The sequence below is a fragment of the Corythoichthys intestinalis genome, chromosome 9 (genome assembly GCF_030265065.1).
Source record: "Corythoichthys intestinalis isolate RoL2023-P3 chromosome 9, ASM3026506v1, whole genome shotgun sequence".
NCBI classification, from domain to species: Eukaryota; Metazoa; Chordata; class Actinopteri; order Syngnathiformes; family Syngnathidae; genus Corythoichthys; species Corythoichthys intestinalis.
In genome coordinates this window covers 28,304,899-28,319,605 of record NC_080403.1, presented here as the reverse complement: position 1 = coordinate 28,319,605, position 14,707 = coordinate 28,304,899, and the positions used below count along the sequence as shown (strand labels likewise).

General features: G+C 39.5%; 1 protein-coding gene across 15 annotated transcripts in view; it reads right to left on the bottom strand.

The window, feature by feature from the left end:
* The window catches only part of plekha6 (pleckstrin homology domain containing, family A member 6), an 85,544-nt gene that overhangs the window by 30,348 nt on the left and 40,489 nt on the right, over positions 1 to 14,707 (bottom strand). For 13 of the 15 annotated variants that reach the window (XM_057845272.1, XM_057845273.1, XM_057845275.1 and 10 more), the window contains one exon: positions 12,482 to 12,582. In XM_057845272.1, coding sequence (XP_057701255.1) covers positions 12,482 to 12,582 — 101 coding nt within the window. Of the gene's footprint in view, positions 1 to 12,481; positions 12,583 to 12,968; positions 13,117 to 14,707 lie in introns of those variants that run through there. The other 2 variants (XM_057845284.1, XM_057845285.1) reach the window with 1 other exon arrangement.

The window sequence follows — 14,707 nt, the reverse complement described above, 5'->3', positions numbered from 1 at the left end:
GGCTCACGCAGCCAATGGCAAGGGACTTGGGGGGGATCTAACCTGACACATCTATGTTGCTGTTTTATGACATCGAGTGTGAAGTGCGTGAGTGTTTTCGGCGCATCAAATAACTTGACATACACTGCAGAAGTCACGTCTGCTCATTACTGCACAACACCAGCATATGACTACGTAATTGAAAATAATTCCAATATTCACTCAGTGAACATGGCAATCCTACCTGCCTGCTCTGCACATGTGAGGTGCTACAAGCCAGTTTTCACAGTTACGTATTGTTGTTGTATCACCCGGTGCAAATTGCATTCTTACCACTTTTGTTGTAATCGTATGTCGTTTGAGGCCGCAAGCTCATTGCATTAAAATAATTGCTATTTTTGCACATTTTTTAACTTATGTTACAAGTGCTTTTCTCTCTTTAATTTTTATTTTTTTCCTTTCCACCCTTGCTCTTTTTATCCATGATCCGAGCACCGAGCTAGTAGCTAATTTGGCTCAAGACAGACTCCAATTAGCGGGAGGAGCTGCATGTTTTTGTTTTAGTTTTTGCCCGCACACGTCAGGATGCGTCTGAACCCCCCCTTCCCTTTTTTTTTTTTTTTTTTTTTCTAAAGACGGCCCATAGGGATAGCGGTAACAGCATGCAAGTAATACTCACTGTCATGAATAAATACCAAACAAAAAATTATATTCGTATTAAAAAATATGTAAAAACTGGACCGGCCCTCCTGGCTGGCTGCCCCACCGGGATTCATCCCAATCCTCCCAATTAGCCACTCCGGGTCTGCTCAAGACTATAACAGAACAACACCCAAAGATTTATGTTGGAAAGAGTGTGATAAAGTGAGCATTTGTGTCCATTTTGTTTCCTAAAACAACAGTGAAAATAGTTACAAATTCATCTTTTCTTTCCCAGTATTGCACTTTCTATCATTGGGATCACTGGTAAGCATAACTATACTGGTTCACAGCTGATTTTGTCAAAAAATCACAGTTCCTGAAAAAAAAAAGAAAGAAAAAAAAACAAACAAACAAAGGTGTGACGAGCTGACGCTATTATCAAACTGGAAGTTGCCAGGGTGAGGCATACCTGCACTGCCCACACAAACTGCACAGATACACAGGTTTAACATTATAGTGGAGTAATGAGAGTCAAAGAGGCAAACACAGATTTGTACGTACTTACACATACACATACTGTACATTGTGTTGCGTGTGACATCCCAACGATCAATAACATAAAACAGTTCACTACACATGGCTCACTTCAGTCCTAGTATAAGAACTTTGCAAACAACAACAACAAAAAAGATTTACAAGAATGTGTAATTCTACACTTAATGAGTACAATCAGGAATTTCAGAAACTCACTTGTTTGTATACAGTCACCAAGTTGTTGTTGTTGCTGCTGTTTTTTCCTTCTCTTTTGTTTTATAATATATGCTCTTTATGGACTGAAACTCTTTTAGACATGCTGCATACTTTTCTTCTCACTTGATTTCCTCTGGCTATGGACACTCCCCTGTCTGTGGAGCCAGGTTGCAAAGCTGCAGGTACAACAGGTTTTGAGAACTCCACAATTGAAAGGCAGAAATAAAGCCACTCGTAGACCCAAAGTCACTCATCTGCGCGGATCGTATGGGACATGGTTTCAGCCGTGTATGATTTGTATATGGGAGATTGTTTTCACACTGCTTTAAGAAAAAATGAACAATTTGCTTCCTGACCCTTTGATTGTTTGTTTAAAAATAATAATAATGCATTGACTTTGCTTTCAGCACTTTTCAAGATAGACTGGATAGGTTGTAGTAGTTGGTGTCCAAAATGCAAGTCCTGTAAACTTTGTTCCACTATGTTGTAAAACACTGAATGTATGTATCACTGAAACATTTTGTATGGGATCAAAATGACACAAAGATTGAATTTAGCACATCTGTGTCATTTTTAGTGTATTGTATAATTTTGTTTACCCAGTAGCATGTGTGTTGCCAGCATGTATGAGAAAAGGTTTGACTGACCTAATTGACAACATAGCTGGTCATCTGAGGTCAGGACAACCCTCCCATGCATAGGCAAATACCGTGACTGGCTGGCATCCAGTTTATAGTGTACCCTGCCTTCTGCCCGTTGTTAGCTGGAATAGGCTTCAGCACCCCCGCGTCCATTTTTGGGATAAGTCATGAGCAGCGTTGATTTATTCTTTCATATCCTATTTTATTTTAATGAGTTCCTCTTTTAATTTGTGTTCTTAGTCAGCTTTGTCTTTCCTCCCTTCATTACTATAGTCCATACACTTGTTTAGTATTAGCCCTACGTCTTAAATACGTCAAAAATTTTTTATCCTGTGCCAGTGCGTTTTCCTGTGTTTGGAGAGAAGTAGGAAGCTACGTCACCATCTTCAAGTTCAGTTTTTTGCCTTGTCAGGTTTTTGTTGGAACTTTGAAGCCTGTTTTCACACTGCTTTTTGGATAAAACGTTTATTGGACGATCCCAATCTCTCATGTCTTGTGATTTTGAGTCCAGCCGTGTGTGCCCCTATACTTGACAGAATGAATAAATTGGAAAACATATTGACAAAGAGTTCATCTCCAATTTGTATTTTTTAGGACTGTCATTCAGTTCAGTTTCAGTTTATTCGCACATCATCAAATATAGTACATGATTATACACCAGCAGTTCATATGTTAAGATGGGCGAATAGGACACTCCAAAGAAACTATCGAAAGCTTTTAGCAGGGGCCCAGTTGCGCACAAAAGTACAAAATTACAAAAAGTACTGATCATAAAGATTCAATTTAATTTTTACTGCAGAGTTCTGTTGATTGTGGTGAAGTGCATTGAATGTCTGAGCAAATGTGTTCAGTGAGATAAATAATAATAATAATAATAATAATAATAATTAGTCAATCACCATCCCATCAACAGTTAATAAAGGGTTAAAAAAATGTATGCGTGGAAAGTTGAGAATGGCACACAAGGGATTCAAGCAGGGAAAGCCAAAAAAGCGTTGCCTGGCACGGCCAGACTGTTCTCCCTGTATTTTTCAAACACTGAGAGAAAAGTCTGGGAACCAGCCCATTAACGGCCTCTCGAGCAGGTACAAAATCAATCGACAAATCAGATTCGTTTATTTGCGTGACGTGTTCTTAACGAGCAACGTCACTCTTGTGCGTCGAAAGTCGTCTACACTACAACACAGATGGTGAACAGGAGAGCCGAGAATATATTCCAATCCATGGTAAAATCAGTTTTAAATTACCAAAAACACATCGACACGAGTCATTGACAACAGTCTGTCTCGCGCTAGCCATGTTGAATAAACTCCGCTCTCCTCGTATGTTTACTTCCGCGCGCAAGTCCCTCGTCCTGCCCTCGTCGTTTTACTAACGTCACGTCTGCCCGTCGCTGATTGGTCCACTCCGCTGTCTGTTTGCTGTGGCTTGCTCCGCCCTGGAAATTGTATCCGCTGAATGGTGGCCAGACTCAATAGCTGGAACTGCGGTGAGTCTGGTGTACCAGGCAAAAAAAAGCGCACCAAGAGGGACCAAAGCATGGACTTATTTTAACGAAACAAAGGAAGGTACACTGTCGTGTGCCAAGTTTGCATACTAGCAGTCGGACATCCGGGCATTAATGACGTCACCAGCCACAACAAAGCGTCGCCACATTGAAATTGGGGCAAAACACGAGTCACAAGCAGTTGCTCTGTCGTGCATTGTAGTACAAACGAGTTGAACTTTTGTCTTATTTGCGGTCCTTTTTTCCGTCGGAATGACTAAAAGTTGCCGTGTTGCGGGTTGTAACACAAGGAAGAGTTCGGAACCGCATTTGAAGTTCTCCATTCTTCCTCGTGAGAAGAAAAGGACAAGCAAATGGCTGAAAGCAAACAATCGAGGAACAGTAAAAGAAGACGGGTTCGTGGACCATTCTCGTCAGTGGGAACCTAAATCCAGGCACATTTACGTTTGCACCCGACATTTTACTACTGGTGAGTAAACTAATCGATTTTTTTTTTTTTTTGCACCAATTAGCTGCTAGGACTCAATTGACCAGGCAGTGGTTATTATTACCGTAACCGACAACTCGCAAAGAGTTATTTTTCTTTTGCCGTGAACTGCTCTGATCGGTCAATCGGTATATTATTGGCCTGATGGGAATTGGTTTGTCGTGACATGTTCACGGCTAAATAACACTTGGAGGCGAATTACCGGTTACAGCAGGAATTATCACTCCGTATATACTACCAGTTTTCTTAGTTCCACACAGTACATATTCCACGTAATTGATAAAGGTCAATTTACTGGGTGATACATGTTTCCGAACTCCAATGCAGGCAGTTTCTTTGGATTGTTTATCCAGCTTTTAGCTGCGACTTTGTACGGGCAGATTTGCAGGCCATTACACCCTAATTTATATCGCCTCCTTGCGTCTGTCGGCAGTGACTCGTGATAATAATAAGTCATGTGTAAGACGTTTTTATGAAAAAAAAAAAAAGACGCAAAACAAAGCTGAAATATATGAATTTGAGACGTTTGTCTAGGGATGTTTACCTGTGCGTGCCCCCATCTCAAAATGGTGACACGTTGCTATGCGAAAATGACGTCATCGTGACATCACGCCGACTGCGAGAATACAACGGCAGCACGTCACCGTGAATTAACAGCGCCGTCACCCAGGCATACTTTTGGAAAACGACAGGAGAGAAAAAGCTGGCGGACCGTAAGTCAATTTAACGACATTTTTTATTGAAGTTGCCTTTATGTGGGTCATACGAAAGAGTATTAAGGGCTAATGTAGCTGAATAAGCAGCTACATACTTTACGTATCGCGTTTCCGCTTAAGTTAAAATCAACAATATTGAAAGCATCTTGTGTTTTAGAATCGGTTTTACAAATAAGGCAATCCTTAATATTTTGTTTTATCTACATCAAATTATAATCAATAGAAGAATTTATACTAACGCTGCGTCGGCGCTCCCAGCGAAGGTACATGTATGCAAAGTGCATAGCGGCTCACAGCTACATTAACCCTGCGTAATAATGCGACCTTTGTTTCTCGTAGCAATAATACGACTTTGATTTCGTTCTTTTTTTTTTTTTTCAATTCATTTGGCCCTAATATTCCATCGTAGCGTTGTAGCAACGTGCATCACTGAGTTTTTTTCACGTACTTCACTCCAGTGATACGTGACATTTATTTATCTACTTTGCTGGTGCTCACTCTACTGCTGAGAATAATATACAGTATATCACAAAAGTGAGTACACCCCTCGCATTTCTGCAGATATATAAGTATATCTTTTCATGGGACAACACTTACAAAATGACACTTTGACACAATGAAAAGTAGTCTGTGTGCAGCTTATATAATAGAGTTAATTTATTTTCCTCTCAAAATAACTCAAAATATAGCCATTAATATCCAAACCCCTGGCAACAAAAGTGAATACACCCCTTAGTAAATACCTACATTACTAAATGTCCAAATTGAGTTCTGCTTGTCATTTTCCCTCCAAAATGTCCTGTGACTCATTACAGAAGTGCTGCCAGCATTGCTGCAGAGATTGAAGAGGTGGGTGGGTCAGCCTCTTAGTGCTCAGACCATACGCAGCACTCTACATCAAATTGGTGTGCATGGCTGTCGCCCAAGGAGGAAGCCTCTCCTGAAGATGCTACACAAGAAAGCCTGCAAACAGTTTGCTGAAGACATGTCAACAAAGCACATGGATTACTGGAACCATGTCCTATGGTCTCATGAGAAGAAGATTAATTTGTTTGGTTCCGATGATCTCAAGCATGTGTGGCGGAGACCAGGTGAGGAGTACAAAGATAAGTGTGTCATGCCTATAGAACCCAATCACCAACGTCACACAATGACGTGTCGCTGTATCCGGCCACCATATTGTCCGTCATTGTTTATCCGTATTCTCAATGGTTTCAATTTGTCGTGCAATTTATAGTGCAATTCATGGTAGCCCCGGTGCTTTCAGACGCTGTAAACTCATTGGATGTGTTGCATAAAAGCTATTATGTGGAAAAACCTTCGGTCGATCCATTCACCAGATCCATATTTGATGCCTAAATCGATATTTTTCAACCCACTGTCTTCGCCGTCTCTGCCTGACATCTGCTACCCTGATATTTACAACTATCTTGTCCACAGAAACTCAGCGTATTCTCACGAAAGTTTGAAAAACTTTAACAGCAGCACTCTAAGCAACATTACCCCCGTGTGACCCTTTACTTCCAATTTTCTAAAATGGCGACAATCAATTAAAAAAAAAAGTTGACTGCGATGGCCGACGCTTCAAGGATAGGTGAATATTGGACTATTTCTTCAATAAAATACGCAACAACTGTGTCTGCCTCATTTGCAAAGAGACAGTCGCTGTTTTCAAAGAGTTCGATGTGACGCGATATTACCAAACAAGACACGCTAACATGTACAACATTACAGGGAAGATACGCAGCGAGAAATTAAAGCAACTTGAAGCTAGTTTAATTTCACAGCAGCAGTATTTCGCAAGAGCCCGAGTGTCGAAAGAGAACGCCACAAAGACGAGATTGTTGAAATTATGAATTTAAAAAAATAATAATAAAGCAAATGTTACACACAGAAGGGCTTGCTAAAATTTGTTTAAATATATTGTTCTATGTAAATCAGCCAAGGTAGCCCCCCGCATTTTTACCACACCAAATCTGGCCCCCTTTGCAAAAGGTTTGGACACACCTGTTTAACTGATGATCCGTAGATGAGGCCAGCTTTTTTCACTTGGTACCAGCTAAATATTATTCAAAAAATAATGATGGTGGAAGAAATAAGCATCTTGAATTTGAAACTGTATGTTGTCGGCGATTAGCCTCGCAATGATCTTAATTGTGGGTGGCAGCCCAAAACCCTCTAAATATATATTAAATGCATCTTACCAGATATAAAATGACTACTACATAATCTGTGGTGATCGTTTGGTGCCCAGTTTACTCGTCGAATTGCAGCAGTCCATCTCGCTCTCCTCTACGGGTCTCTCGGAATACGGTAGAACTTCAAGTCTCTCTGTCTATCTTCTCTGTTACTGCAACCAACCGCCACACACGCCTTCACCATTTTGATTATTAATGTTAACGAGCAGAAAAACATACCATAATAGGAGGAATTTACGTAGCGGTAATGCGTAAACACAACGAGTTGAGGGACAATATGGCGCAGAGGCGTGGTTGTGACGTCATGTGAGTGGGGTCTGCAGCAATGCAGACAGCACTCCTGTAACGAGTTACATCAAATTTTGGAGGGAAAATGACAAGCAGTACTGAATTTGGACATTCAGGGATGTACAGTATGTATTTCCCATGCGGTATTACACACTTTTGTTGCCAGGGGTTTAGATATTAATTGCTATATTTTGAGTTATTTTGAGGGGAAAATAAATGAACAGACTACTTTTCATTGTGTCAAAGTGTCATTTTTTCAGTGTTGTCCCATGAAAATATATACTTAAATATCTGCAGAAATGTGAGGGGTGTACTCACTTTTGTGATACACCGTAGACATCCCACAAAAAGAGAAAGTAAGAATTGTTTTGAATCCTGTTGGAAAAGTGAAATCACAGTGTTCTGAATGTGTTTATATTCCATTCTTTTGCACTAGTTATTGCCATCAGTATTTGACCTCATTGTTTATTTGTGATTTATTATAGTTATTCATGTGTTTATTCGTACTTTAATAAAGAATTTAATTGTTCCGAAATGTTATTGTGAATTAATGATCGTCAACAAAAATTTAATCGCAAGATTAGTTAAAAAGAAAAAAAGTTCATGAAAAAAATTATTAGACTAGTCGACTAATTGTCAGAAAAGTCTGCAGACTAATTGGGAGAAAAATAATCGTTTGGGACAGCCCTAGTATTAACCTCCTCACGGGCAAAACACACGGGAGGCTACGTCGTTCATGTTCAATACATTTTCTATGCAACAAGCGTGTTGAGGCGAAAATCAATCGCTCGTACACATGTAAACGAGGACCAGCGATGCGATATAAGAAAATAGGAAATTATTTTATTTCTGCTGCTGTGGCCTGGCACTACAACTAATCAGCAACGGATTTATTGATTGACAAATCACTCTGCGAGGACGCTGGCCAACCCGGAAATTAACATCCACACGCCACATGTTGTCAACATGGAAAGAAAAAAAAAATGTCAACATGGATATTTAATTTTTCTCTCATATCTCTTGTACATTTGCTCTTCTTTACAAGTTTAAGTGATTGTATAACACTGCTTGTCACAAAAAATAAAAAGAAAAAACTGTCAACACGGAGGAGCGTGTAATTTTAGCAGTGCATGCGCGATCAGCACATACTTTATGATAACTCTCGGCATACTTTCCATGACATAAATTAAAAAAGCAGCAGCATGGGAAGATGTTGGTACTCAGTAAAACAGAAATTTTGAAATGCCCTCCAAATTCATAGCCAATCAGAAACGAGCAATGACGCACAGCCAGAGGGCGATGCGTGTCGTTCTTGCTTACCACTACAGTTGCATCACGTCCTCTGTGTTGGCTTTCAGCTGAATGGCGATGACTTTCGCATTTTGCCACCACTCATCAGCTCTCGTGCGTTTTGCCCCTCAGTTTGCATGTGTTATCTATGGGTTTTACATATAGCTTACAGGTCACAGGTACTTGGATCAGTGAATTTTGGAAGTTGAAAATGATCCTTAATCAAAATACCCAGAGGAGATTGCAAAATTGAGACAGGACCTTTGTTATAACATCCAAAGAGTACACGGAATACACGATTGAAAAATGGCCAAATGCCCCAGACTGAGTAGAATAATTGTTTCAGAACATTGAGCAAATAAGGTCAAAATTTAAAAAAAAAACATGTGCTCTGGCAAAAACTTCATTAGTGTTCTAAGTGTAAATAGTAAACTAACTGAACATTCAACAAAACATCCAAATTATCATGACAAACTGATATGTGGCACTACGGAATTGTAACCAGGATATTACAATGAACAAATGACAGTATACTGTATTATTAGAGGAAACGCGGGATAACTGTCAACAACAAATCAATTTAGAAACGCTCCAAAGAGCATATAGAACCTTGATTTATAGTACCACCGGTATGGTGACAACACGGGCAAAAATGGCCTTACAAGGTAAAGGGAGGTAGTATTTCTATGTGACGTCAAGTATGTTCTTTTTCCAATCATCCATCCATTTCCTCCTTTAAACATCCTTCCATTCAATGCCTAATATTCTGAATGACAGGTTGAAAACACCCTGGATTGCAAACACAGGACTGATAGACAGAAACAGCCAACCAGTTTCTCCACGTGCATGCTAATGCAGAGTATTCCATTAACCTAACATATATTTCTGATGATGGGAGTAAGCAAGACTACACGCAGAGTCCTAAAGCAAGCGCGGATTAAAACTGTAATTCAGTGGTTCTTAGCCTGGGTTCGATTGAACCCTATGGGTTCGGTGAGTCGGTCTCAGGGGTTCGGTGGCGTCTCTGCCGCTGAGGTCAAGACACACCGACTCATCATGTCTATACGCGATGGCATGCCCCGCGTGGCCATCACTGGCTGCAGATGATCACGTGAGATTGCTTGGCCAATCAGTGCTGCAAAGAATTTAGTGCACTCAGGACTGATACAACGTCTGAGAGTCATCGCAGTAAGTAGTATAATTACTTTCTTCATATTTTAATCCATACTAACTATGTCGAGTAAAAAGAAAGTGGTTGGACGAATATATACAATATGGATTCTCATGAATCACGGAACGGGATGAGAGTCAGCATCCTAGCTGCATGTTTTCCAATGCCAAGTTGAGCAACTCTAGCCTTGCACCAGACAAACTAAAGGAACACTTTAAGAAGCTGCATGGAGATGGCGAATATAAGAACACAACGTTTGCTGAATTAAAGGTGAACAGAGCCAAATTCGAATATAAGGTCACTCTGCCTGCTCTTTGATTTGTACCCACTAACAAACTGATCGTCACAACATCATATGAAGTTGCGTACCTGACCGCAAAGCAGGTACTGTATGTCATTTGTTGTGAATTCATGCACTAAGTTGGTTTTGTTCTGCAAGGTTAATTTTGTGTACCAGTAGAAAACCTGTATGTCTTGAATTTGAAAATTAAAAAATCATATTTTATTTAACGCTAAAGTAGGGTTCGGTGAATGGGCATATGAAACTGGTGGGGTTCGGTAGCACCAACAAGGTTAAGAACCACTGCTCTAACTCCATATACTATAGAAAAATGAGTGACAATCAAAAATAGAACATTATCCTGGGAGGCACCAGTGCTCACAACGCTTCCACTGTGCTGCACATTTCAAATTAGGTTCATGCGATTGTTGATGCAAAAATCAATGGTGTTTCCGATGCTGCAAGGTTGGGTAAGTGCCATACTAGTTTGTATTTATTGTGAAATAGTAAACATAATTGTAGACTTCCAGAGGTTTTTTTTTTTTTTTAAATGTAACTTTCCTAAATTAAAATCTTTGGTCTCAATTTAGAATTGATCAAGTTATTAGTGGTCACTTGTAAGCATTTTTGTTCTCCCCGTGCTGGCATGATTATTCTCTGGGTACCTTAGCTTCCTCCCACATTCCCAAAGCATGGCGAGATCATTTAATAAACCCTGAACTTAAAAAAAAAAAAAAAAGCTCTGTAGTTGGAGTAAGTTGCAAATAAAAGAATAGAATAGAAGATAAAGAGTTGTTTATCTGCATAAGCACTGTGATTGGCTGACAACTAATGCAGGGTGAACCACGCCTTTAGGTCAAAGTCAACTGACATATCACCCAGTGAGCTGAGTAATTTGTATTTTTACTGGTTCCCAAGCGGTGATACACACTACGCACACGTCTTGCACTTCCAGTCCTTGTTTATTTTTTTTAATTATTATTATTTTTTAATTTAAATCAATAGTCAAAGAGTCTGACTGTTACGTACATGGGTATGTTAAGGGTTTACACAACTACCGGTAATTTAGGCAGTTGTCAACATTTCTTTGCATGGTGTCAGCTATTTGATAATGTTTGCTATCCATTGGGGGTATTGAGACTTACGCTCTGTGAATCATGATGCTTCTCTGTGTGTATTTGATTAAAGTTTTCTGTGATCAAAATGCAAGTGCCAAACTTAGCTTTACTCTGCTTTTTTTAGTCTTAAAACATCATCAAATGCCTTATCACATTATTTCTGGATACACCTCCCACCCAGACAATGAAGTCTCATCATTACATTTTACTATGTGTTGCAATCATATTTTGTTAGTCGTTTACACCATCAGTCCCTGATGTTTTAGTGATATATTTGTCTGATTTTGGATGTAATTGGTGTTGAATATGGATGGATGGGATTATGCCATTAAAACTGAAATGCAGTACCTTGTATTTTGAAAATCTCCCTGTTAATATTAACTACATTACATTGACACTAGACTGCAAACAGTACCAAATGTTCAGTCAGAAATATCGATTAAATTAACCCCATTACAAGTGGTCAACGCTAAGTGTATTTGCCATGGCAGACTCAACTGCAGGTGTACAGGGAAGTATGTGTTTGAGTGGGTGTGCATGTGTGTGTGTATGAGTACACAAACGCTACATGTTCTGGACTTTGCTCCCATCCAGGATATGCAATGAAAGAGTCAACGAAAGAACAAAATGTCCTGAAAGATGACAGAAACTCATAATGACTAGAAGTAATTCTATTAAGAAAAAATGTCAGGACAAAAAGACTCTGTTTCATGCAGGTACAGACAAGGGAAACAAGTTGAATACTACCATTTACCTTTACATGTAAAGCTCTAATCAGCAATTATCATCTTATTTTTCCACATTACGTTGATACTCTGTGGTACTGTTTTTGTAGACAGATGCATTGCCTGCTAGTACCACCAAACGTGTGATGTTTGCATATTTTAATGTACGGATAGTAATAGGAACGAATAACATGCAAGTATATGTGCAAATCCAACAATAGCATATTCAACAAACACTGCCACAGATATGCTTTTTAACAGCTATCTATGGTTGGCATCGTCTTAACACGGTACCAAGATTTTAAACTGCAATATTTTAAATAAAAGCTCCAGTCAGCAATTTGATTTTGCCAAATGTGACTTTAGCTTACACAGGTCAAAATATTCAATGGAATCAGATTCATTGACAGCCAACCAGTCGAGAACTTAGGCCTAAACTACATGAAATCAGCGGAAGTAAAAAAAAAAAAAAAAAAATTAAAAATATATATATATAAAAGCCCAATCAGGTTGCAGGAAAAAAAACCCCACATAATTCTGATACTGTTGGTAGTACTCCAAAATATAAACAATTGGTGTACTTGAATGTGGTCTGTTATTTAGTGCTGCAGAAAATGATGCTGTCCAGTTGTACCACTCTGATCTCTAACACGAAACGCAATCTGTCCCTTCGCTTGAATGTTACTGACCTTAAAGGCAAACTTGCGGGTGATGTTATCCAAAGGCTGTACTCCACCAATCTGGAAACTTAGCAGAGGCAAACTCCCTAACACAGTGTCCTCCTTTTCATCTGTGAAAAGGAAAATAATATTGTGAATACATGTTAAACGAGCGCCAATGGAACGAGGTCAGAACTGCACTGTAGGTCTGCAGCAAAACATTGAGCTTTTTGAAACGTTAAGACAAGACAGTGTTGTCGGATTGACTTTAGCCCTGCATCACACACTTTTACCCATGGTGACCGCTTCCTAGAATAGATATCCATTATGGTCCTTTGAAACATGGTTTGTGTGATAAACGTTCATAACGTCTCACACACACACACACACACCAGAATACAGTGGTCCTAGATAAGACCACTGGATAAGAAAACCACTCATGTTGAATGAATAATGAATGTCAGCATGTTTTTTTAAAGAGATAAAAAGCTGATAGATTTTTTGTGTTTTTTCCTACCTTTAATTCACTGAATGTATATCTCTGCATTGCCAATCGTCCTGCTGCTGACTGGTGTGTGTATTGAGAAAGAGCGAGAGAGAAAGAAAGAGCGAGAGAGAGAGAGAGAGAGAGAGAGAGAGAGAGAGAGCAAGAGAGAGAGAGAGAGAGAGAGAGAGAGATCTAAAGGAGGGGGAAGGGTTTTTTGAAATCACACAATACACTGATCCCTCCTCTACATGTGCTTGCGTACGTGTTTGTGTGCGCAGGTTGGGGGGTGTGCATGTGTGTTTTGGGAGGGGTAATTGTGCGCACACACAAGATAGTGATCAGCCTATGTGACTCAGTGCAGCAGGAATTTTGGGCATCAGTCAGCTGTACCTGCTGCTCATCCACACCAATTCAGCTTTATCTAGGCTACATGTGAGTGTATGCAGGATATTGGGACAGCAGACACACCTCTTTCATGTTCTTTAATTTACTAGATAAAGGTCAATTATTTACCACCAATGTACACTATGCAATATATACAATATGTATGAAGGTATTAATCATGTATTAAAGCAATGGAATCAAGGGTTCTATCCCGGGTTGCAATCTTCCAATGTGAAGTTTGCATGTTCTCCCTGTGCCTGCGTAGCGTTTCTCTGGGTACTATGGTTTCCTCCCACCTACCCAAAACATGCTCGCTAGGTTGACTGGACACTCCAAATTCTCAATATTTGTAGTTGTAAGTATGAAAAGTTTTTTGTCTTCATGTGCCCTGTGATTAGCCGGCAACAATTCAGGGTGTACCCCGCTTCCTGCTCATAGTTAACTGGGATAGGCTCCAGCACCCTCGCAACCGTAATGAGGATAGGCGGTACAAAAGATGAATAAATCATTAGCGCAATGGAATGAAGTTGTTCCATGACCATTCAAAGCAGGAAATATTGAAGCATTTAGGCTGATACACAAATAGTCCTTTGTAAAAAGACGATATAAACAAATGTTACAACGCAGTGTGAACCCGATTCAACAATCAGAGGCTAATGGTAAATACTAGGGTTGTTCCGATCATGTTTTTTTGCTCCTGATCCGATCGTTTTGGTTGGAGTATCTGCCGATCCCGATATTTCCCGATTCAATTCCAATTATTCCCGATAATTTTTCCCGATCATATACATTTTGGCAATGCATTATGAAAAAAATGAAAATAACTCGGACAAATATATACATTCAACATACAGTACATAAGTACTGTATTTGTTTCTTATGACAATAAATCCTCAAGATGGCATTTACGTTTTTAACATTCTTTCTGTGAGAGGGATCCACGGATAAAAAGACTTGTGACTTTGTACATTGTGACTAAATATTGCGATCTAGTGTATTTGTTGAGCTTTCAGTAAATGATACTGTAGCCATTCAACCCAAATGCATGATGGGAAGTGGAACCATGACTGTGCGAAGTGCTACCAATTGATATATCTTCTCTGCGTTGGGAAATAACATAAGGTGTTAAGAAAAAGATCAATTACTACCTTGCTTCCCCACATTGCTTCCCATGATATTTCTAATCGTAGGGAGAGGGATAGTAAGGTTTTAGCCAATTAAAAAATGGCTCTAAAGGCTGCCAAAATTCACTCTACTCATTTTACGCTGCCTTTTATCTCTCTATATAGGTAAAACGGCGCCATTACAGATTGAGCAATGTGTGAGTGGGTCGTGCAGCGCATGCATTAATTGCGTTAAATATCATAACGTGATACATTTTTTTA